This window comes from Astatotilapia calliptera, chromosome 9 (assembly GCF_900246225.1).
Source record: "Astatotilapia calliptera chromosome 9, fAstCal1.2, whole genome shotgun sequence".
Classification (NCBI taxonomy): Eukaryota; Metazoa; Chordata; class Actinopteri; order Cichliformes; family Cichlidae; genus Astatotilapia; species Astatotilapia calliptera.
The window spans coordinates 21,831,648-21,855,519 of record NC_039310.1 but is presented as its reverse complement, the minus strand read 5'-3'; the positions used below and the strand labels follow the sequence as shown (position 1 = coordinate 21,855,519).

The following is a 23,872-nucleotide window of genomic DNA, read 5'->3' as shown; positions in this document are numbered from 1 at the left end:
ATCTTATAGGCCTTTTAGTCCCGTATAACCCCAGCAGAGCACTTCGCTCTCAGGCTGCTGGTTTACTTGTAGTTCGTAGAGTTTTTAAAAGTAGAATGGGACGCTGAGCTTTCAGTCCCTTCTTCTGTGGGCCCAGCTCCCAGTTCGGATTAGGGAGTCAGACACCCTCCACTTTTAAGATTAGACTCAAGACTTTCCTTTCAGATAAAGCATATAGTTAGGGCTGGATCAGGTGACCCTAAACCGTCCCTTAGTTATGATGCAATAGGTCTAGAGTGCTGGGGACTTCCCATCATGCACCGTTTCTTCTTCACTAACTACACCACTGATTTTATCATTAGTTATTATTAATCTCTGGCTGTCTGCCACAGCCATCTTTATCCCGTCTTCCTCCCATCACCCCAGCTGGTCATGGCCCCTCCCTGAGCCAGGTTCTGGCAGAGGTGTCTTCCTGTTAAAATGGAGTTTTTTCTTCACGTTATCACCAATTGTTTGGTCATAGGGGAGCGTTGATTTTTAAGGTTTTCTCTGGATTATTGCAAGGTCTTTACCTTACAATATAAAGCACCTTGATATCACTGCTGTTGTAGTTTGGTGATATATAAATAAAGCTGAAAATTTGGCCATCATCTCTCACAAGCCGTGCCCTCTACTTTATGGTTCTGCTCATGTCTCATATGTTTTCCTAACATCATTACACATTTTAGTGTCTTGCAGCCTCTTGCCTGTTCTTTGTTCTTCTTGTATGTTAACCCAGCACACAACACACGACAGAGTCAGTCAGCTTTTTACATGGAAAGTAAAATTTATTATTCCTGAACCACAAAATAGACTTCTTTGGTTGTACAAATTCACTAGTTACAGTCTTGTATGAGCTATAACCCTCAACCCTAGGACATGAGACCCTTTTCCCCTCCAGCCTATTGGCAAGTAAAAGCCCCCGAAGAGAACTCAAGACGAAAAGAATTAAACACAGAAACTCGAAACACTGCATCAAAAATGTAGTGAACCCCATCTGGAAAAAAAGTTTTATCTACTAAAAGATTTTTTTTAAAGATATTAGCTGTTGCGAATGTTATCAAACTGAATTTCAGTCAGTGAGAGCAACACGGAAAGCTTTAATTAGAAGACACTACATTAAATTAACACAAAATGCTACGATGCTGTGATTCTGCAGAAATACCCGTCACTGACACTGTGTCGAGCTGTAAGCTGAAGAGTCTGAGTGAGATCCATGTCTTGAGAGGGACTAACCGGTTCTGCCTCTCAGGCCTCTCCCATTAGCAAACCAATATACATGCAGAGAGCATCCCAGCGCCAAGCCTGCCTGAACCCAGATGCATCAGCAGTCCACGTGTTTAGTGTAGGTCCAAGACTGGCTCAGTTTCACACCCCAAATTTTGCTTTTCCTCTCAGTATTTGTACATTATTCACACGATAAATGATTTTCAGTGGCGTCAGATTTAAATTAACCATAGACAGAAAAAAAACAAACAACAAAAAAATAAAAACAACAAAAACACACACCTGCTACCTTCACATCACTGTGGCAAACCTCATAACGCAAGGAAAGTGGTGATTCACATTGATTTAAAAAAAAAACAAACAACTATTACCCTTAACAGGGCAGGATAAGTACCATTAATATTAAAATGATGCCAAAATGCATGCTCCCAAACTGCCTGCTCCATGCTGCTTCCTCCATTGTAGTCAGTCATACTCTCTACAGAGGAATGTGACATTGCTAAAGGCCCTGTGAAGTGGATTTGAAACAACTTAGGCAATTGAATTTGTAAATATGGCTGTCGCGAACAAAACTGATGAGTTAAAAGCGAACATAAAATGAAGTGATATGCAAATAATGGGCTGAAAGCTGTGATTTTGTGACTCATTAACAGATGGCGAGTCGCATTATCAGCTGGCCTCCAGGCCGGGATAGGGTGAAGGAATAAGTTCTTTAAAAGGCGGACCAGTGGCAGTGCAAAAATGATATGTACTCTTTAAAAAAAAATTTAAAAAAAAAGCTCACCACATTTTGTGACAGTGAAGGTAGCAGGATGTTCCCTACTCGTTTAATATACATATATGTGTGTATGTATATATATACACATACACACTCCTGTCGGCCGAAGAAAACACTGAAAGCCTATGAATGTCTCTCAAGAAGTTAGTATAGCTATGACCCATTTCTTTTCTGCGTTTGTCTTCCAGTATGTTTTGTTTAAAAGCATCAAAAATCACTGAAGGCTTAGAAATTAAAATTTAAAAAACCCCTAAAAGCTTTGATCTCTAGTTAAAATAGATCTGATTCTACGAGGCAAACTGAATGCTAAATGGAAAGAAATAAAAAAATAAGTAGCAACCCTAGCTAACAACGCTAGCGCTTTCTTGCCGCTGAGGGGCCGTCGAGCAACTGGCCCTCAGACTGGAAAGGCAAGACTGGCACGCGGGCTCTAAGTGTCTGTGTGGCAACTATCAGCGTCGCAGACTTTACAGTGGTTACATACGGCAGAGTAAATCTCGCTCTACTGACAGCATGTGTAGTGTTTGGTGAATCTGCACCTCCTGTGGACGCACGCCCCTCTGAGGCCAGTGCTCCACAGTGTTTGTGAAGTTGTGTATGTTTGCGTGACGTCTGCAGGGTTTTTCTTCAGTGGGTGAGGTGTTATGTGGGCACAGCGGTTTCCAGGCTGCGGCGGCCCTGCCTCAGTTTGCGCTTGTTGCTGTACAGAGCCATCTCCTCCAGGGCGGAGGTGGCAGGCAGCGGGGTGACGTCGGGGCTCGCGGCGGTTCCTGGGAGGGGAAAAAAGAAAAGAGAGAGAAAATGCATTGGAGCTGCTGCAATTTCTCATCTTTTCTTGTGACAGTATCTGCTGCAGAAAAGATCAGAGCGACAGGACAGAAGATCCCTGTGAATCCCGTGACCCTGCGAGAGACACCCCACATTTAGAGCAGCAGCTGGAAACGAGCAGGAAACAGATGCGTCCAGTTTCTGTGCTAAACTCAAACCAATGACTTCAGTATTTCTTAAGTGTTTTCACTGCCAAGTCCTTGTTTTAAACATCCCTTCACTTCTCTACTATAGTGACTGGTCCTGCTGATCATGTAAATTAAAAACAAACAAACAAAGGAAGCACATAACCATCATGTAGCTGAGTTTTTACATGTGTGCATCTGCAGGGCAAAGAGGTAGGCCAAAGCTTTGCTGAGCCAGCTGAGCAGGAGAATAAAAGCAATGAACACAGTTGTGGTGAGATGTTTACGTACACTCGTCGTGGGCGTAAATGTCGTAGTAGTTTCAGGTGGTTTCTTTGAACTTCTTTTTTTGCAAGGTGGAATGATCGTATAGGTCCAACAATTAGTCTTTTAAATTGACAAGGCAGGGTCACTTCTAGTTAGTCATCATGACTAAGTGCTGCTGGTAGTTTCTCTTTGCAGAATAAAAAGCTTGTTTGACAGCACTCATTGGATTGACACATACTAACACTGGAGACCCAAACCAGCACCAGTGTCCACAGTGAAGCCGGTTTTAAATCGCCATGGACCGAGTGGGTGCCGACCGCGAAAGAAGCCCCTGCTCCAAAATTGACACCTTCAAACTCGACTCAAATTTGGAGTTGCCCTCTTGGACAAACCAAATGCCTTCTGGAGAAAAGTTTGATGGCCAGTCGAGACAAAGACTGAGCTATTTGTCCACAATAATAAGAGGAGTAAATGTGCAGCTTTCAGCCGTCGAGTATGGTGGTGGTAGCATTATGCTCTGGGGCTGTTTTGCTACTGGTGGTACTGGTACATTGCACAAAGTGGATGGAATAGGATAAAACTTGGATGTTCCAGCAGGACAATGATCCCGATCCACAACTGATTTAGGAGTGGATAAAGGCAGCTAACATTAAATTTCTCGAAACGGCCTAACCCAGGCTCGGCCAACGCCAGGCCTCGAGGGACGGTGTCCTGCAGGTTTTAGATCTCACCCTGGGTCTACACACCTGAATCAAATGAGTATTTCATTACCAGGCCTCTGGAGAACTTTAAGACATGTTGAGGAGGTAATTTAGCCATTTAAATCAGCTGTGATGAATTAAGGACACATCTAAAACCTGCAGGACACCGGCCCCCGAGGCCTGGGTTTGGACACCACTGGCCTACCCAAAGACCTGACCGCAATCCTGCTTTTAAAGCCAGGTTAAAGCCAGAAACAAACCAATTTACCAAACAATTCAAAGAGTGGTCAAATAAGGGACATTTAACCAAATATTAGTGGTTATATTATATCTATGTATACATTTCACCCTGTGTGGACTAGAAAAAAGGCTAAATAAATTCAAACTTATGCACCCGGTTCTTGTTTTTTAAAGTAATTAAAGATAGATGCGATCATTCCACCCCAGAAAAAAAAAAAACAGTTCAAAGAAATAATTATAAACCTAAATTACCAAGACACTCATGGCCATGATGACCGTAAACTTCTGACCACAACTGTACTTACTCAGTTTTAATAAGCAAATCATGCTTTCAAAATAAAGCGAATAAGTTTCTGATTAGATTTTAGCGCACACATGTGGTTTCTCTGGTGCACGTCTTTATATTTAAAACAAATCCATGCACAAATCAAAGGACTGTGGTTAAACTGATCCTTTACACATAAAACGTCCCTTTGAATCAGTAGCTGCTTCCTGTCTGGTGGGGAGCAGATGGCAAAGCAAACCCAGGTGGACACACCCATCTTATACCCAAACCCCCAACTGTGCCACACAAACAGCAGGTTAGAGTGTAAATGTACAACCCGACACACACCCCGACAAACGCTCCTCGCATACACACACACACACACACACAGAGCGACAAACACATGCACACAGGATCCTACCAATAGGAGCCGCTTATCCCAGGTAGGCACCTGAATCAAAGGGGATAGAAGAGGTTGAGGTACAACTTCCTTTTCCTATCACTTCACCTGTTTGTGAAGCTTTTTTTAATTTTGATTTTTAAGTGAAACCAAAAAATAAAATAAAATAAAATAAAAGCAGGAGTGTATACTCCATCTGTACCAGAAACCATTATTTGTTCTACACATGTGAGAAGTTTCCTGCCACGTTTTCTTGGCGGTGTTGGATTAAAATGATTGTACTATCATTATGTGACATCAGAATATTACGGTCACATCTAGGGATGGGTATAGTTTAGGTTTTATCTGATACCGGTGCCAAACCGGTACTTTTGAAACGGTGCCGGTGCTTAAACGGTGCTCAAACCGGTGCTTAAAGAATGGAGAACACAAAATTGGTCCAAAAACCTCTCATGTTCAGCTGTTTTTTTGTAAAAAGATAACAATGTTAGCCTTTTCTGCAGCTATGGGGCATATATGGTATCACTCTTGGCTGGAAGCAGTGCTTAAACAATGGAAAAAACACAAACTTTGTCCAAAAACCTCTCATGTTTAACTGTTTTCCACTTTTTCTTTGGTCATTTTAGCCTTTTAGGCCAGGGTGAAGGGAGTATCTGCCATCAAACAAGAAGACAGCCGCATGTAGCTATGATGATGTTTGCTAGTTCACCTTACATGCATTAATGTAATAACGTGGTTAGCCTACTCAACGTAAATTACACACGAACAACATTAAGCTACTCACGCAGAAAAGAACGGCTGCTGCTGCATCATCATCCGTCATCATTTCTGCTACACTGGCAGGGCTAGGGGCCAGGACTCTCCTCTTCGGGTTTTTAGGGGATGTTGCTAACTCCGGGTCCGATAACAGGCAACCCACGCACAGTAGATGTGCTCGGTGTGAGGTCTCGCTGCAAGCTATCAAATACGGCGCATTTCTCGGCTTTAAAAAAAAACAAAAAAAAACGCTATGCGTCGCCAGGTGTTTCATCAGATTTGAGGTGTTACCTCCTTTGACAGTATCACAGTATCAGCTTAAAGCACTTGTTGCAGGCTGCTGAGTTTGCATATTTTGCTGTGAAGTACAGCCAGACTTTTGACCGCTTCGCCTTGGACATTTTTAATCTGTAGCTCTGCTCTAAAAGAACGTACGTACCTGGCCCCGCCCACTATCCTCGGAAACGTAAAATGATTGGCTAGAATCTAAAGTGTATCACAGCTCAGGAAAAAAAAAGCACCGAAACGTGCGCTGCTTTTTTGGTCTGGTTACTACCGTTTATGTCAGAACACCGGTACCCATCCCTTGTCACATCAATATCTTTGTTATACAGAAATAAAAACTATATATTTTGCTTGATACCTCAAAGAAGTCTGCTTTTATCTTACAGCTGATTTCTTACTGTGGCTCAATACACTGGTCAGGCAGCTTGTTTCTGACACTGAAAACAATCATTTTGTGTTTCATAAGTAAAAGTTTGGAGTTATTGTTTCAATATTTTTACTTATTTGAAGTTATTTTCTAAAATTTTAGTTTTCTTCTTAGAAGTAAATCCAAAGACGAGACTTTTTAAAATCTTGTTATCTGCCAAATTTTTTTGACATAAGCTCTTTTTTTCATTGTTTATCAGCAAGAATTCCCGCTACTACAGTAGTTGCACTCTGTGTCAAAGACTTTTATTTTGAAAGTCAGAAACAGGAAGAAGCCCATGCATACAAATAAATGAGGTTTCTGGTACAGTTCAGGGCATAACAATCAGCACCACGTACCTGGGTTACTGGAGCCGTCATCGATGAACTTTAAGTCTGTGTCAGTTGTGTCTGGGGACTGAAAGAAATAAAAAGAGACTCTTATTAACAGGGACTGACTCTGGGGTTTAATAGCGTGTAGCCCAGGGGAAGCCTTCACCAGGTGAGTAGTGGGGCTGGCAAGGTAGGAGACTGTCAGGAAACATGTCAGCTGCTCTCTGCAGTTTAGCAGGCAGCACTGAAGCTCCTAATCTGTCAGAGCCACAAAGCCAGAGTACATCTACTCAACTACTCCCCCCAGGAGAAACGGGCGTGTTAAAGAAGAGGGCGCCGATTAAGTCATTGGCGTCGAGGTTTCTTGTGTCAGGTGGACACACCCACAAAAGAGAGGACAAACAGAGAAACAGCACTAATGCATCGATGCACAACGGGGAAAAAACAAAGAAAAAAAACAAGCAGAACTGTAAGGAGTCATCTGTTGCTTAATTTGAATTAAATTGATCATGCTTGGAAGTGAATTATCTATTTATTCACTCTACACAAAGAATTTAATGTGTCACTCAACTGAAGCCGACACACATGACAGGCTCAGACGTTTTTCAGATGATGCACAAACAGACTTAGCTGTGGTTGGAGTTATTCCATGATACGAGCTGTGAAGGCTTCCCTTTATATCTCCACTCCACTTTAGGAGGCGGGGGACTCAACCAATCAGTGTACAACGCATTCTTCTGTTCGGCCGGATAATACGCTTGACTTAAATACAGCTGCGACGTAGACATCATGTAAATTTCATTTTAAAAGCTACTGAATTTGTCTGCAGGGATCGAAGACAGTATACACTGATCAGAGATAACATTATGATATAGAAGCAGGAAAGATGGGCAAATGTAAGGATTTGAGTTTGAAAGGACAAAATTTTGCTGGCTAACCGACTGGGTCAGAGGATCTCTAAAACTGCAGCTATTGTCGGGTGTTCCCAGTCTGCAAGGTCGTGGGCAGCAAAGTCTCACTGAGCACGTGGGGAGCATAGGCCTGTCAGATCCAACCCTCATCTGTGACATCTTGTTTCAAAAAAGGTAAAAATCATTGCCTGACACTTCAAAATTGGAATTTGCTTTATATTAAGTATATATATATATTATATACTGCAGTGGAGGGTTCAGTTCACAGCCACTATAAAGTCAAGGAATAACTACAACTGCGAATAATTTGTTCTCTGTGAAGATTGAAGATAGGTTTGGAAACCCCCGAAGGCTTAAACGACCGTGCAGGAAACAAACAAACTGAAAATTTTTGTAATATCCATAAATATCCCAGAATCCCAGACAGCGGTGTCACAGACGACGGATATTCGACTCAGAAATAAACGACCACTTGCAAACAAGCGCTGCTGCTCCACCTCTACACCAAGATTCCCCTGCTTCTCCCCTCTCTTCCTCCACACGGGAGGAAATTAACTCTTCCCCAAACAGACGGATACAAACGGAACCGTTATCCTCTTGAGAGCACAGAAGATCAGCGGATGAGATGAGATGAGCGCAGATGAGAGGAAATGTCAAGAAGGACATGTCATTCTTCTGCATGATGTTCAACCCATGCGTGGAACAAGACAACTGATGGCAGTGAGTGTGAGAGTGAATAAGATACAGAGTTTTCCACCCAGGTTAGTGGGATCAAAGACCTCTCTGCATCCCAGCAGCTGCTGAGCGTTAATGTTTGCGACCGATTAGTTGGCTGCGAGATAGATAGATGTGAATGGATACAGCTAAAGATGCTGTTACATTTGTGAGTCACAGGTGTGAGGCAGGAAGGGAGGGAGGGAGGCTGATGTGGTGTGCTGTTATTTAGATTAAAAGTCCGCCTTCATTGTGCAGGTGAGAGTTAGTGAGCCACACCACGAATAGGAGAGAGAGCACGGATCGATGACTGAGCGACAACCTAGACTGCAGTCACAGGGAGGCCTCTGGATTAACAGAAACTAGACGGAAGAGGCAGCACGGGAAAGCCAGGGAAGGGAGGGAGGGAGGAGGAGGAGGCTTGATGCCTCCGGAGATCGGCATGCAGCCAATACCTGGATGTCGTATACGGGTTTGGAAGAAGGAATGGCAGCAAACTGTCGGTAGTCAAACTTCTTTGTTGACACGGACTAGAAGGATAGCAAACAGGAATGAGCAGAGGGAGAAGAGGGGAAATAAGGGAAACAAAAGAGAGGAAAATGGAGGAAGTGGGACAAAGTATAGAAAGGAGAAAACACAGCGGAAGAGGGGAAAAAGTCAGGGAATAAGAGGAAAAGACAGAATAAAATGGAAGAGGGAGAGTGGAGGGCAGAGAGGCAAATGGGTGATTTAAACAGCCAGCTGTGGCATTGATGGGAGAGCAGTGTGTGTGTTTTCAGCTCTGATTGGATAGAGTGGCAATGAGCAAGATGGTGGATTCATGTCAATGTATTTTGATGCAAATGTACCTCTTCCAGCTTGTGAACAAACGAGCCTGACGGTTTCCTTTATTCAATTAAATCACACTGTAAAGTAAGTGTTACAGCTTTTTTTTTTTAAAAATATTATGATGACTCAAGCTCTCCAAGTCAGTACAAACTAGCAAGTGGGGGAAAAAACAACAATTAAATCAGTCAATAAGAAACTGAAATTCAGGATTAAATCTTACCAGCCTGCCGGGCGAGGTTAATCCTCGAGGACTGAGCTCTGCTAAACAGACAAAGAAATGTACTTGAGCAGGTAGAAAAAAAGGGTGGAAAATGAGCTTTTTAGGTGAAAAGACAAACACAGTTTCCTTTAGCAGCAGCTTCTTACCCTCCATAGGAGTGGGAGAGGGTGTTGGTGCAGGCGAGGGTGACTCTGTCAGTTGATCTAGTGTCCCACGTTTCTTCCCGTCCCGAGACTTGGCGATGACCATCTGAGCCTTCAGTGCATCCTGCTCCAGAGACTTCATTCTGCAGGAGGAACGACCGCAATCAAAAAAATATTCAAAGGCATTTAATAAAGTCCAACTTTTACAGAAATAGGGAGACAAAAAACTGACACCGTCTCTCTCTCACACACATATATGCACACCACTACGGGTGGGTGCAGGCCAATCACTGCTATTTTTGGGGTGTTCCTTGTCCTGGTTTGCTGGGATTAAAAAAAATAAAATAAAATAAATGTAATTTCAAAGCAAAAATTAAGGATGCACTCCAGGAAAAGGGACCACCTACTGCTAGTAGGCGTACCCTCAGCTCACAGAAAGCTTGCGTACTTACTGCGGATCGCGTGTTAGTAACAGTACAAAAAGAACAGCAAGGCACAAATGAAAACGAAGAGTTCTGCAGAACGAGGGTGGAAGACAAGACAGAGAAAAGAAAAGAGAGGCGGGAACCAAAAGGAGCTGGAGATGGGAAACAGCAGAGACGTGCAGAAGCAGTACGGCACTGGAAAGGCAGCGGAAGCACTGTCAGTGTTGCTGCGAGTGCTTGCTTGGACCTTTCCGAACTCGGCCTCTAGCAAAGTACCCCAAATATCAAAGCACCCCAGCACAACCCCACGATGCCGTGCATCTGGCCCTGGCGGCCGGGGCCGAGGAGCAGACCTGAGCTGGGAGGCTGCAGAGGAGGAGGTAGAGGAGGAAGTGGGGGGCTGGGGTGCCGCGGCCGTGCCCTGAGATGCCCTCACTCGGGCCTGGTAGAGCCTCTTAGCCAGGTCCTGCTCATACTGCCTAACATCCTCCTCTAGGCCATAGGGCCTGTGCCCCACAAGGTCACAGAGAGAGGGAGGGAGTGGAATAAAAAAAGTGTACGCCAGGATGACGGAGGAATGTGGAGGACAGGAAGAAAGGCACACAGACAAAGAGAAGAAAACCAAAGAATGGAAGGTAAAACACCAATATAAGTAGGAGAGCCAGAAATGATAAATAAGACAATTTTTAGACACAGTAACAGTGAGACAGAGACAGACCACACACGCAGGATAGTCACTAAACTAAATCTACCGAGAATTTACGTTTGCTTTGACATAAAGTAACTTCTTGAAGCCTTTTATTTACTAGCTTGACAAACTGTAACAGGAAACGTGGGACAGAAGTGTCTCTAACCCTAAAGAATTTGCAACTATAAAAGTCTGGTCTGATCCTTGGTTTCCTTCGGTACGCATTTTTCTTTGCGTGTGGATGCTGCCGTCTTCCAAAGTTACCATCCAAGTTAAGTCTCCTGTTACTCAAAAACTGCTGAAATAAATCCACAAATCGAGGTTTAGCCCTGAAAGCATTACATTCTACTTATTTTATTATCCTTGCTTAACGTGTGGCATGGTTGTATTACCGTGCTGCCCTCCACATTGCTCTCTTCTCGGCTTCCAGGGCTCGTTTCTCTGCAGGGGACAGGTCCTTGTCAGGTGCCACGGCCAGCTCGGGGCTCTGCATACGAAGTCTCTCTTGGTGTCTGCGCTCTGCTTTGGCTGTTCGGATGGGAGCTGCTGACTCCCCGGGGTAGGCTGGGACGAGACTGATGGGATAGATGGGTGCAGTTAGTTTGGTTTCTAGGCTTTGAACTCTGAACCCACTCAGTCATCAGAGGGAGAAATTGAAAATTCTGCAGCTTAAACTGACCACCGCACTGGGAGGATGATGCGAGGAGTGTGATCAGTGGCTAACAGCAGGTAAACATGTTGTCCTGTGTGTTGTAATTACCCAGTCATTGAGTTGGGCCTCTGCTCCAGCCTGAAGCTGTCCTCCAATGAATTCCTCTGAGAGTCTCCCTTGCCATCTACTGAAGAAGGCCTTCATGCAAAACGAACAATTAGTCTTCAGTGTGCGGAAGAAAGTGTAAAGAAAAATAGATTCGTCTAACACAGCTTCTCACCCTGAGCTGTAGTTTGGCGGTGTGGAGCAGTGCTGCGATGGGATGGACACCGGCTCCACTTTGTACTCCACTCCATCCAGCAACACCTTTCCGGTGGCCTTCATCTGTGCCACCTGCTTGGCCAGGTCCTCCTCATCCTCATCCTCGTCGTCATCATCCAGTAAGTACTCCCGCGCTCGCTGCTCAAACTTCCTCTCTGGTAACAGATTATCATGTAAACACACTCCACTGATTTGAACACATTCCTTAGCTGCATGTGGCTAAGAAGGACACTCAGGAAACAAACCTTCTTCCTCCCTCATCTTCTTGAGGTCATCCTCCCCGACGAGGGAGACTCGAGGCTTGGGTTTTTCTGGCGTCTGTTGCTTCACGTCGATCTCAAAGTACTTCTGTCTATCCCTGAAAGAGCGCTGCTCTGGGCTGTGCTTACCACCAAATACTGGGCTCTGTGGCATCAAAATCAGGACAAAATGAACAAAATTAGAAGCGATAAATGCTGAAATTAGAGCGCTTGCATTTTTCCCTACTGAAAAAGCAATTATATTATAATAACATTCGTATAGTGCTGCAGATTGAATGCTGAAGTCTGCACGAGTCAGCATTGTTGCACATCAGGTTCCTTCGTCTCTAAATCTATAAAGGTTTTTGGTTAGATGCTTGAAATAAGATGTCTGGTTAACGTCACAGTTCCACAGATTTTATTCTAAAATATACAACACCCCAGTAAATATCCCACAGAGAAGTGGCTAAATGAGACGACAAGAACTTTTAAAGTTATTACAATGAACGCAGGAGGTTAGTGATTGTGGTGAAATTCAGATCATGCAGCTGTGGTTTAGTTCTCTTCCACCCCGTGTTGGCACTTTAAGTTGTTGCAATTGCATTTATGCTTCAAAATCATAACAGTGGTGTCAACTTGTGGAAAATTATCCCGCTGAATAGGGCTGTTCGATATAACGATATATATCGGATGACGATATAAAAACATCTATCGTTTCATTTTACGCTATCGTTTGTTTGGTGGTGTCGCAAAATAAACTTTTTACGGCAATATTTTTTCATCGTTTTGATGGTCACTGTAGTGGCGATATTAATTTCTTAAAGTTCTCTCTTTCTCTTATATTTTATATAACCACACTACGGACAGACAAGCGCCTGTTTTTATGCGTTGTCGTTAGCAACAACGACGGTAACAGCATCGCGTGTCCGCTTGTTTATGTTCCACATAAACCTTTCACAATAAAGCTCAAGATCCCGTTGAGGCTTTTCAAAATAAACTAAATCACGTGAAAGAGCAGATTATTTACGGATGAGAATTTTAAAAAAGCCGCCAGGTGCTAAAAATTAGACCTTAGACTCAAACGTTAGAACAGGCTTTTCCCCGCAGCACGCCGTGTAATAAATACTCACAAAGAAAACGGCGGCCGTTACAACTTATGTCTAAAAATGTATAGTTTCATGCATTGGTTAAAACACTCGACTCCAGCTACATGACGCGCAGCTGGAAACACTTCCCGCAAGTCGAGCTGCCCGAGATTCACAGAATTTACAGAAAATGTTACATTTTTGTGATTTATATCGTTATCAGACGACAGAATTCTTATATCGGGATATGAGATTTTGGTCATATCGCACAGCCCTACTGCTGAACAGAACAAATGTTAGAGTTCGTTTTCTGTGATAACGCAAAAGCACAAGGAAAACAAAACAAACAAAAAAAAACAACTCTGGTGTCTGGGAAGATGTTAAATGCAGGATCATCTACACATAGAAAGTCCTCGCAGCACTAATTCCGACTAATTAAAGCTGCAGAGACATTCGCAAGAAGGTCAAAAGATGTCGTTAAAGATGCAAGAAAAGCATCTCAGACCAAGGAGGACGAAAAAAGAACAGCCATAAAATATTACCCAGCACCATTAAGCTGCATCACATCAAATAACTGACGCTCCCAATTCCTGACAGAAGTAGCATAGTTGTCTCCAACCTGTAGGAGCACAGACCCCACCACCGGTCAAGCCAAGCACATGAGCACAGGGATGCTCTAGCTGTGTTGGAGGCGGTGGGTACCTGCAGGTCCATGGAAGGCGTGGAGCGGCGCGGCACTGCTGCAAAGCTCATATACTCACGACGGTCTGATAAGAGGGGTTGCCGAGGGGAGACCTTGCCGGTCAGACCCTCGCCAGCTCCCTCCCGACCATCGGTGTCATCAAACACCTCGTTGTTCAAATCAGGCTGAAAAGGCCACACAGGTCATCACCAGATGATCAGTGCAGCACGCTTTGAGCAGATGTGCAAAGCTACAGCTTCAATACTCACATCTTAAACACCATATTGACCCAAATATAATGAAACTGTAGAGGGGGACTTTTAGAAACTAAATGTCTAGAAACAACTGCTGTCTTTATTTTCTGGTCAACGTGGTACAGCAGACACCTGTGATATGTTTACTCACCTCTGGAGAAGGTTGCTTTGGTTGGAAGTTGTTCCTTGTGCCATAAAGGTCCTGTTGGTAGTGCAAGAAATGAGTGTTAGCAACATGAAGGACACAAAAATGACTCAGGACTGAAATGACTACAGAGGACAGGCAGACCGATTAACAGATACACAGGACGTACAGGAGTCAGCACACCCCCCTGCAATATCACGTCAAATGATTGAAAAGTGTAACTACATTGCTAATAAGATGAACAATGAAAAACAAACACAGTAGAGTGTGATCGCTGAGACAGAACTCAGCACACCTGGGATTTTTAAGGAAGTGAAAACCTTGTTGTCCACTTTGATCACAAGGTGATGCCACAGGTTGCCTCCCACTAGGCCCTGGTGGGAGGCAACTTGTCTCCAGAACAATTGCTATAGTCACAAAGTCTGGTGAAGGTTTGCAAATAACTGTCAGCCGATTTCTAAATACAGACAGAAACTACAGAAAATGTTTTATAAAAATCCCACGATCATGTACATTTGTACATTTAACAGTTCAACTGAGTACTGAACAGCAGCCTTATAACTGCGTTCAATGTGTGCTCTTTTGTTGACATTTAGTGTTTGCATGTTAGGTTAATTATGCTACATAGTTTCAAGAAGACCAAGTTTGGGTGACCTTCATCCCATGAGGCACTTTATGAAGCACCCTGCTGGGTAATAAACCATCTCTATGTACAATTCATCACTAATGTTACAATATATATTTATATTAATTTAGTTTGCAAACCACAACTGGCAAAAACTATTCAGTTAATTTCAATTTAATTTATATAGCATCACATCACAACAATAGTTGCCTCAAGGTGTTAAAGACCCTCCAATAATACAAAGAAAACAGACAAAACCCCAACAATCATATGACCTATAAGGCGCTGATAGACCACCTATGAGCAAGCGGAGAAATTTCCAGCACAACCAGGCTCAGGGAGGCAATCAGTCAGGGATGAAAAACTACTTTGCTAAAGGACAGAGACAATGCACTTTTTAATCATTTGACATTTAAGCGATATTGCACAGGGGTGTAATATATTTTTAAATAAATGTGACTGAATATTGGTACACGAGCCACACATGAACGGATGGATGGATCGAGAGTCAACACCAATATGACAGATGATGGCAACGAAGGCATTCCACACGTCACAGCACGTCACAGGCCCCCCCCAACAAGGCGCAGGCTTCACTTAGCGCAGCCTGCTCCAGTCAGGAGGATGCGGCACGAGACCAACCAGGCAGCACAGCATGCTTGTGTTGTTGTAGTGACCCGGTTGAGTCCGGACAGCACGGCCTACCTGCGGCGGCTCCAGCACTGCCAGTGAGCGAGGCACGGCGGCAAACGCCTTGTATGCCTGCTTGACATTCATGGGAAACTCGTCGGGCGAGGAGGGGGAGGGGGCGCGAGGCTGCAGCGTGGGGAGGGGGTCACGGAGGGAGGGTGGGAGAGGTCGATATGGTAAAGGAGGCGGGGGGGAGGACAGACAGACGGAGACATGGACGAGAGGACAGACTATGAAAAAAACCAGCAACGTTGAAGAAGACTGTGGAGGAGAACAGGTGAAGAGCATGGCAGCTGGTTTCATGTGAGAGAGGAGGGAGTATGCCAAAAAAGACAGACAGTAGGGCTTGGAGAGTTCAAAGCAATGGAAGATTTCTCCCGTCAATGAGCAACTTTATAAAACAATCAGGAAGACGTGAGATGAAATCATAGGTTCATCAGTATTTTCTGATCCACTTGAGCTACTTGCCGATAGAATGAAATGAGCGAGGCGGTTAACTTTTAGGAGTTATCCTGGGTCGAGTCTTCAGGTAGAGCTCAAATAATTACAACCTCAAGATGTGCCCGAGGCTGAACACACTCAGCCCCCCTGTGCACTCAAACACTTCAGATTTGGTTTTAACTTCTTTGGAACCTCATTTGTGTGCCATAATTACCTGTAACTGCTGCACTTTTTTAGTATTATTACTATCATTATTTTTTAGGCTGTGTAGTCACAGCATGTGGCACGGACGCCAACAGCAGAGAGAGAGAGAGAACAGCCCTACGTGGTGGTGAGGGGTCTTACAGAGGTCTGGGAGTTGAAGGGGGAGGGGCCATGCTGAAAGGGGTTGGGGCTGTGGCCGTCTGGTGTGGCGGGCGAGTTGCTGGGCCGAACACGCCCCACTGGCTGGATGGCACCTGGTCGCGTCTGGAAGGAAAACAAATATTGATAGTAAAATATAAGTGAACTGTTGCTTGAGTTGATGAAGTTTAATTAGAATGAATGAAAAGTGGGTGGAGTTGATGAGTGAAATACATCTGAGCATGTCTGCAGATTTTATAGAACATAATTAACATCAAGCTCCGCCTCCTCCAGAGCTACTTCAGGCATGGCAATTCTGAGCACCTAAAGAGACTTTAAGGGTCTGTTTAGCACTTTAGCATGCATTACTATACTGGCTAGACTGTATGTATGAAATATATATGTTTAGATTTTAGACTTTATTTAACTGTTCCTGGGAAATAATTCCATCACTTTAGCACCCACCTGTATAGTAACCAGTAGGCTATCAAATACAAGACCATAAATAGCTTCATATATGTGGTTAAACGGACACAAACTGGACTCTACTCTTATACTGCAAAATACATCATCCTAAAACAGCTATTTCTGAGCTCTGGAGACACTCACTGATGATGAGGGGTTGTCCTTGACAGTGGGAGTGGAGGTGTAATGAATATTTGCCTGCAACGAAAATTAAAACAAAGCCATGACAATGACACAGAAATGCATGGATCAGCAGCACAGTGAATAAAATCACTAAATGTAAACTTAAGGGGCTTTTTTAGGATGATGCCAGGCCACATAAAGACACTCTTCAGAAAACTCGAAGCTACCAGAGTTTACCTTGAGCTAATATGATCACCAAATGTGGGACAGCGGTCGTAATATGCAACGCAGATTGATAAAGCTCAAGGGGGGAACAAAAACGATCACCCAGTGAGAAGATATTAAGCCATAGCTGGTCAGTAGATCTATTTCTCCAGTCTGCATGAGGCAAACCATGAGTAATCAGCTGGCTGCGGAGAAGCAGTCACATGCTTTTCAGACCACTCAGCTAGTTATGTTTTACTGTCAGAGAGCTCAGAGCAGCGTGAGCTAAAAAAGAAATCCAGGCCAGCGCTGAAAGGGCCGCATGCCCCACTTACGAAGCGGGTCTCCCTGCCTGCACACAGGGAGCTGTTGGAGGAGTGGTGGCTGGGCTAAGGGTGGGAGGAGAGGTCAAAGTGTCAAATACCTCCTCTAAAGAGCTACAAGTGACTCATGGAAAAGGGATAAAAAAATAAATAAATTAAAAAAATTGGTATGAGAGCAGGCGATAAATAATAGAAGAGCTGGGTTTAAGAGCCGCTTACCGGTTGGATAGTAGGAGAGTAAGGGGCTTCCCTGATTGGGCTTTCCGTCCTGGTGAAATCAGAGGAAGGCGCCTGGAAAAACAAAAAGTAAGGACACAAATTTAACAGCCGCTCAGTTTCACTGAAAACACAGAGCAGAAAACAAAACAAAAACAAAAAACTGTTTAGTCCAGCTGTGAATTTACGCCTCCCTAAACATGCGCTTTTCTGTGCCGTGCTCCTTCGTGACCCTCCTCCTCCTCACAGCTGTCGGCTCAGACATTCCAGTCGATCCTCATCACAGACTCACAAATACCTCACGAGGTGCCACAAGCTCTGTGCTCACAGTAAAAACATGCAACTGTTCAGCTGGTTATTATTAAAACAGGATTAATATGAATGAATTGGCCAAAGAGCGTCCTAGAGAGAAAAAAAATTCTTTCACATGAATCATCCAACTGAGAGTATTTATCTCAGAGTGCAGCTTTCTGTTAACACACCATGCTGCCTCCACACCACACTCAGGCGGGCGTCTCTCTTGCCTTGCTGAACAGCCAGGGCTGCAGCTGCCCCTGTCTGCCGTAGCCCACCGGAGGCCCCGACAGGATCTGCTCTCCAGGAGGAAGACCTTTTCCTCTGCGATTAGCCACCAAGAAAGGGTTCTCGCTGAAGCAAATCGACTGAGAGTCCACCAGGCACTCCTCTTCTTCAGGTGCAAGGGATGAATTAAGAGGTGTCGTGGAGCCAGTACTCTGGGGGGTGGAGGTCCCATCAGGGGAGAAATGGGATCCTTGAAGATAGCTGGGGTCTGAGTTCAGACTGGAGCTGGACTCAGGGTCCAAGTGGCTGAGGGACTTAGAGGGTTCATCTAAACCAAAGCCTAGGTGCTTTAAAGGAGCTGTGTACTGGGCCTGCACAGGGGCCTCCATAGGATCAGTCAGAGTGACAGAAAACTGCACAGCAGCAGAGGAAAGAGGGGGACAGACAGACAGTAAACCAGTGACAGGAACTCCAGAATACAGAGAAGAAAGGAAGCTGCTCTCAGTTAGATTAAACGACAAAACAAGTTGATTACCACCTCAATTCCCTCCTCACAGGTTTGGCTGTTCTCACTAAAGTTACTGCAGAGACCAAGGGGCACCAATTTCAACAGCAGAAAACTAAATTTGTAACTCTAAAACTTTAACTGTATGTGATCTCAGGTACACTCACTGAACACCCCCCCCCCCAGGCTAACTGGTTTTTGCAGGTACTGGAAGTGCAATGATCTTCTCTTCATCTTTAATTTCCCTCCAATAGAAGTGCCAACTTAGCAGCTCCATAAAAAACATTAGTGGCCTGTTTGTAGGACTTCAACTATTATTTTCAAAATATTACAGCTTAATCTCCCAGTTACAGGTACACCAGATGGGTCATGACTGGTTTATAAACAATAATAAAAATGCCAGTTTTTTAAATTTTAAATGCGTAACTTTTGATAGGATTAAACTTACAGGATAAGATGCACTTATATTGATCAATTCTAACCCTTAAAGCCGCCAATCAAATAGATTTTTCTATTAAATATTTGCTACTAAACCCTAAAAGGACTTTGGATTAGGGCTTAGTCATTTAAGCCCTGCTTTTGATCCTGAACTCATTGTTAGTTAGAAAGAAGTGGATGAAGATGCTGTTTATGGTGAATGACCCAACGGGCCAGTCGTTAGAAGATTAAACTGAATGAAAACACAAAGAAACACATAATTTTCTGCTTGTGTAATGAGATATATATTATATTCATTGTGCTTAAATAGAAGGTTGCATGAATGACTCATTTGTCATCAAAATATTTTAACATTATGACCACAAAAAAAATTAATAAAGATACTAAAACTCGCTTTTTAGGGTCAGCTTGAAACTAATTAAGTACAATCAATACAATATGTGGACACTGAATACGTACATTCATGTAGTATCTGATACATTCTCTAAAACGTGAGATGAGCTCGACAGAGAAGCGTCTTGGTGCTAAAAAAAAAAAGAGTCCCTCGCCTCACTAAATCTTTCCCGAAGCCTTTAAGATACGTTTCCCAGCGGCCATCATTCAAGACTCGCCGCAGCCCACACTCCTAGCATGTGCTTTAAATAAACATTATCAGACCAGTGAGACATTCGGGCTCCAGCACACCTTCAGCTCCTCCTGTACTTAACAGTGACGACTACTGCTCGTGTCACAGCTGAGAGAATACGCAGCTTTTAAACCAACGTTCACTCTGAAACTGAATCTCGGCCATGTTCTGTTTCACATACTTAAGACCTTAAAATCGTTAAAAATCTTCTGGTCAGTTCAGACAAACTGCAGTGGAATTTATCCCACATGGCCTTGACATGTCTGGTGATAATCGAAATAGCCACACTAAGAATACAGCGAGCATTGTGAAGCAGCAAGGCAGCTCTGTACTGTCAGAGTCGGCGCTGCGATGAGGATCAGCGAGGTGGAATGTGAACGAGTGCCCTTTTGGCACCGACACCGACTGCGAGGGACAGCTGGGGCCCGGCTGTGACAGAGCAAAGTCAGGCTGCTCGTTCGCCGGCATGCCAACGCGCTGAGCTGTCTGGGAAGTCCAAAGCAACCTGGGAACTGAAGCGTTTAAACACTTCAGTCACGGCTTTAAGTGAATGCCATGAATCAGTAACAGAAAGCAGAGTCTGAAGTGCCAGAACAAAATTTATGGAAAATGTTTTCTGTGTAAAATTAAATGATAGCTCCATTAATCAGGATTTGGGATGTCCTTAAAAACCAAATACATATTTACCAATAAAAAGTTTTACTAACAGAAAGTATCAGATTATCTTAAATGACATCTGAATGGGTCTAACACATTTTTAGTCAGGAATTTCTGGAGTACAACACTACTAGTTTTCCCTACTCTAAAAATTTGGATCGGTTAGGGCCGTTAATAGGATACGTTAGGCAACATCACAAAAAATTGATGTCAAATATAAACGTCAAAATTCAACCTTTGTAAACCTGAGTTAAAAATCGGGATGAACTTCTTGGAAAATTCTAGGAATTTGGTTAAACCACCCTTTTTATTTTTATTTTAGAAAGGTTTTATTATGAAGGAACAGTAGAGAGAGGTTGATTTAAACACCAACAAATGGGAAATACAACCCTGTCTTCACACTCAGTTCCAATAAAACAAGGCCCTCTATACATTTATCTATTGGCAGTTTAGCAGGTTGCTCTCAGGTCTGAATCTCAACTTCTTATAAATCACATCTTGTATCACTAATATTTAAGCAGCACCTGTTCTTTTGTTGAAACATTTTTACAACAAAGCGGTGCTATGAAGCACACCCACTTGTGTTTCACCATCAAAATCAGGGCTTATGAGATGCTAACCCCTTCAATTTAAAATATTGGTCCACTATGAGTGTAACTAACCAACAAGCTGTTCTTACAGTACAGTCTGAACAGGACCACGTGTGCAGAGCAGCTCTAGCACACAGAGCAGGAACAGCTGCAGACAATATGTAGGTTAAGTTCTACTCTCACAGGTTACTGAGAAAAAGCCTGTACTGCTGCTAATTTACAACTTTCACACATAGCTGCATTATTAATGCAAATTATTTAACATTTGCTGTTTAAAAAATGTTTTTAAACAATCATATTACAGACAAAATTGGATTAAAATAAGACTGACGAGAGAACAGACAGGACAGAAAGACTCAGAAAAAACAGAAAACAGAGTCGCTTTAAATCTTTAAACTTCCTCCAGTTAAACTTGTTATACTCACTGTAGGACGGTAAAAGCACAGAGCTCTATGTTCACTCAAACGTATTCCCCTTAAGACTGGGAACTCAAACCGAAACACTTGTCTTTTCCTCTTAGGCGACACCCCCCGTCCGCCAGCATCCCACCCACCCGGGAGACTCCATCCAATTCAGAACCAGATGCTGGTTTAAAATATCACAGATAGGCCAGTTGATAGTGGACAGCTGTCCCCTTTCCAGTATCTCACCAGCTCCCCCTCTCGCACTTGCAGAATACAAAGACTGACTTCGGGCTTTGCCTTCTTCCATTCCCAAAATCTTCTGCACTTTTTTCTTTTAGTCTTTCGTTTGTGATTCTTCCCGGATTACTTTAGTCTTCCCGTAAGACTCTTCATTTACTTCTGCTCTTGTTGTGTGTTGTGCAGTCAAGGTTTAGTCTTCAGCAATGTTGACTTGCGGTGAAGATCATGGAGGTGTTAAGTTCTCATAGAGGTCCAGCTGACTGACGCTGGGTCTATTCTGAGCTTTTAAAGAGACTTCCTGCATGGGCCGCTCCCAAAATGCTGACTCAAGAAGACTGCTTTCTTTTTACAAACTCTGAAAAGTAAAAATCAGACAAACATGAAGTAAAACTCACCCTGCTGACCTTCTGCAGACTCGTGGTGGGCAGCGCAGCTAGCGTTTTGTAGTCGAGCTTTAGCGGTCCAGTGCCAATGCTCTGATGGGAAATAAACAGACCCAGAGGTAAGACGGTCTGCACTGAAGTTTAGTTTACAAAGAGCAGGTGGTCACATAAAAAATACAAGGAATCAAGCGAAAGATCAATACTGGCACTTTCTGTACGTCTCACTGTGAGTGATTTTCCTACTCTATAGTCTTAAAAGTTTTCCAGCTGTGCACGACAATTTAAACACATGTAATTGATGTCTAATATCAAAGGAAACCTCAGGGTTGTTGCATAATCTATCATTATATGTAGACTAGACGATCAAATATGTTCAGCTGAAATAGCAGCTGTAAAAGTTTTATAAAGCTTAAATAAGCCTTCAAATCTGTGGATTGGGTTATTGTTTGATCAGTACGTGAAATAGCACAGCTCCACAAATAATGTTAACAGCTATAATATCCTTCTGCGGAAAAAGGTAGCAACCCTCAGACTAGCATCAGCCTTTTAGAGCTGAAACAGCTTCGTATAGGAGTTTTATTTCCATTAAATTTGCTTTTTTTATAGCAATACTTTTTTTTTTTCCTTTCATAACACTACATCTCTTCTTTCTGAGACATTTCTTGTTGGATTTCCAGTGTGATTAAAGTCATTTACCTTACCTAGAGTTCAATTTAATGAGTGGGCAACGGCTGCTCAGTCCCTCATACCAAAAAGTGCTTCACAGTCAGTATTTGACCTCACTCACAGTAGATTTTCCTTAAAGTGAAACGCTTTAGTTTAAATGTTTAGAGATCTTTTTTTAAAGCGCTTTTTTAAAGATGCTGAAGAGCAAAGAGAAATCCAGAACTCAGATGAGGTTTAATAAGCCTAATTCCAGGGTTTTTAAATCACCTGCACTGATCTGGAACTCCTGACTCTAAATGTATAAATGTGAACGTTTCATAAATCTAAGGGTGGTTTTTCCATGAGATTGAGTTGTTTTTAAGGATTTAAATTTTTTAAAAATTGAAACTAAAAGTCAAAAAGAAGACTGGGAATTTCCTCTTTTTCCCTTTAGGAGCTGCTTCAATTATGATTTAAGTGTTTGTACCCTTTGTTTGGTTACATTTGCAGGTGGACACTTATCAGGGCACCTCCAGCACAACTATTCCAATTTAAAGTGGGTCCCTTAAAAAAAGAAAATGTATAAAAGTTTAAGACACATTTATTTAGCATTTGTGTCTAAACTGCAGACAGGAAGTTCACCCGAGGACCTGCTGATGAGGAGTATCTCACCTCAGTCTCCTCTTCTAGCAGGCGAGTTGCCTCCTCACGCTCCAAGCGCATTCGCTCCTTCACCAAGAGAGGAAGGGGAGGAAGAGGAGAAGTACAGAGGGGAAGACACACAGTCACACACAGCCACACAGTAATGCGATGAGGGTTGAAATAAAGAGGAAGACGAGGAAAGTAGTGTTAGAGAGAAGAGAAACAACAGTGAGGAAAGTGGTATGGAGATGGAATGATTGGATGATTTTGGATCATACATAACGCACCAAAGGTAGAGGATAGGTGAAAAAAAGAAACAGAAGGGAAAGAAAGGATAGAACCCACACACATTAAAAAGTATTCTATTCATCGGCTATAGGAGCAGAAAAAGCATGCAAGGTGGGACATTGCAGGAACAGTTCTGTCAAACATGATGCCCACACAGGGTGCAGAGGGGAAGCTTCATTCACCCGGTAACAGGCAAACGTGAGGATGTGACTCTAACTCCACCCTGCAGACCCAGTATAATTTCTTTTCAGCTATACTGCCACAGAAAAACTGAGTTTTCTTGCATTGATTCATCTTCATCAATCTGCTCTCTACCTTTCCCAAAACAAATGATTTTCAATTTCACTTACCACTTTCTCCATCTCTTCTCGCTCCCACTGTGATGTCTCTCTCACCATCTCAGACTCCTGACGAAGACCAACATTTAACCTTACAATGCTAAAAGCTACTGTTCATCATGTAAAGCTCAGCAGAGGCAATTCAGTTTCTGTAAATAAGCCCTGGCAAACGTGGTTACGGCTAAACGTGTGCAGAGAAACAGCAGAAACATGGCATTCAATAAACCAGCA

At 43.2% G+C, this 23,872-nt stretch overlaps 1 protein-coding gene across 23 annotated transcripts in view; it reads right to left on the bottom strand.

The window, feature by feature from the left end:
* Positions 1-783: 783 nt before the first annotated feature.
* Positions 784-23,872, bottom strand: part of scrib (scribble planar cell polarity protein) — a 79,946-nt gene continuing 56,857 nt past the window's right edge. For 2 of the 23 annotated variants that reach the window (XM_026179933.1, XM_026179927.1), the window contains 21 exons: positions 23,654-23,710; positions 23,046-23,102; positions 21,741-21,821; positions 17,889-18,299; positions 17,368-17,439; positions 17,161-17,214; positions 16,643-16,696; positions 16,037-16,159; positions 15,266-15,376; positions 13,942-13,992; positions 13,557-13,721; positions 11,776-11,935; positions 11,490-11,685; positions 11,318-11,407; positions 10,950-11,132; positions 10,223-10,375; positions 9,448-9,587; positions 9,302-9,342; positions 8,709-8,783; positions 6,656-6,713; positions 784-2,793 (listed from right to left, as the gene is read on the bottom strand). In XM_026179933.1, the coding sequence (XP_026035718.1) occupies positions 2,666-2,793; positions 6,656-6,713; positions 8,709-8,783; positions 9,302-9,342; positions 9,448-9,587; positions 10,223-10,375; positions 10,950-11,132; positions 11,318-11,407; positions 11,490-11,685; positions 11,776-11,935; positions 13,557-13,721; positions 13,942-13,992; positions 15,266-15,376; positions 16,037-16,159; positions 16,643-16,696; positions 17,161-17,214; positions 17,368-17,439; positions 17,889-18,299; positions 21,741-21,821; positions 23,046-23,102; positions 23,654-23,710 (2,460 nt within the window). In that variant the 3' untranslated portion in view covers positions 784-2,665. Of the gene's footprint in view, positions 2,794-4,870; positions 4,901-6,655; positions 6,714-8,708; positions 8,784-9,301; positions 9,343-9,447; positions 9,588-10,222; positions 10,376-10,949; positions 11,133-11,317; positions 11,408-11,489; positions 11,686-11,775; positions 11,936-13,556; positions 13,722-13,941; positions 13,993-15,265; positions 15,377-16,036; positions 16,160-16,642; positions 16,697-17,160; positions 17,215-17,367; positions 17,440-17,888; positions 18,300-21,740; positions 21,822-23,045; positions 23,103-23,653; positions 23,711-23,872 lie in introns of all 23 variants that reach the window. The other 21 variants (XM_026179937.1, XM_026179928.1, XM_026179929.1 and 18 more) reach the window with 21 other exon arrangements.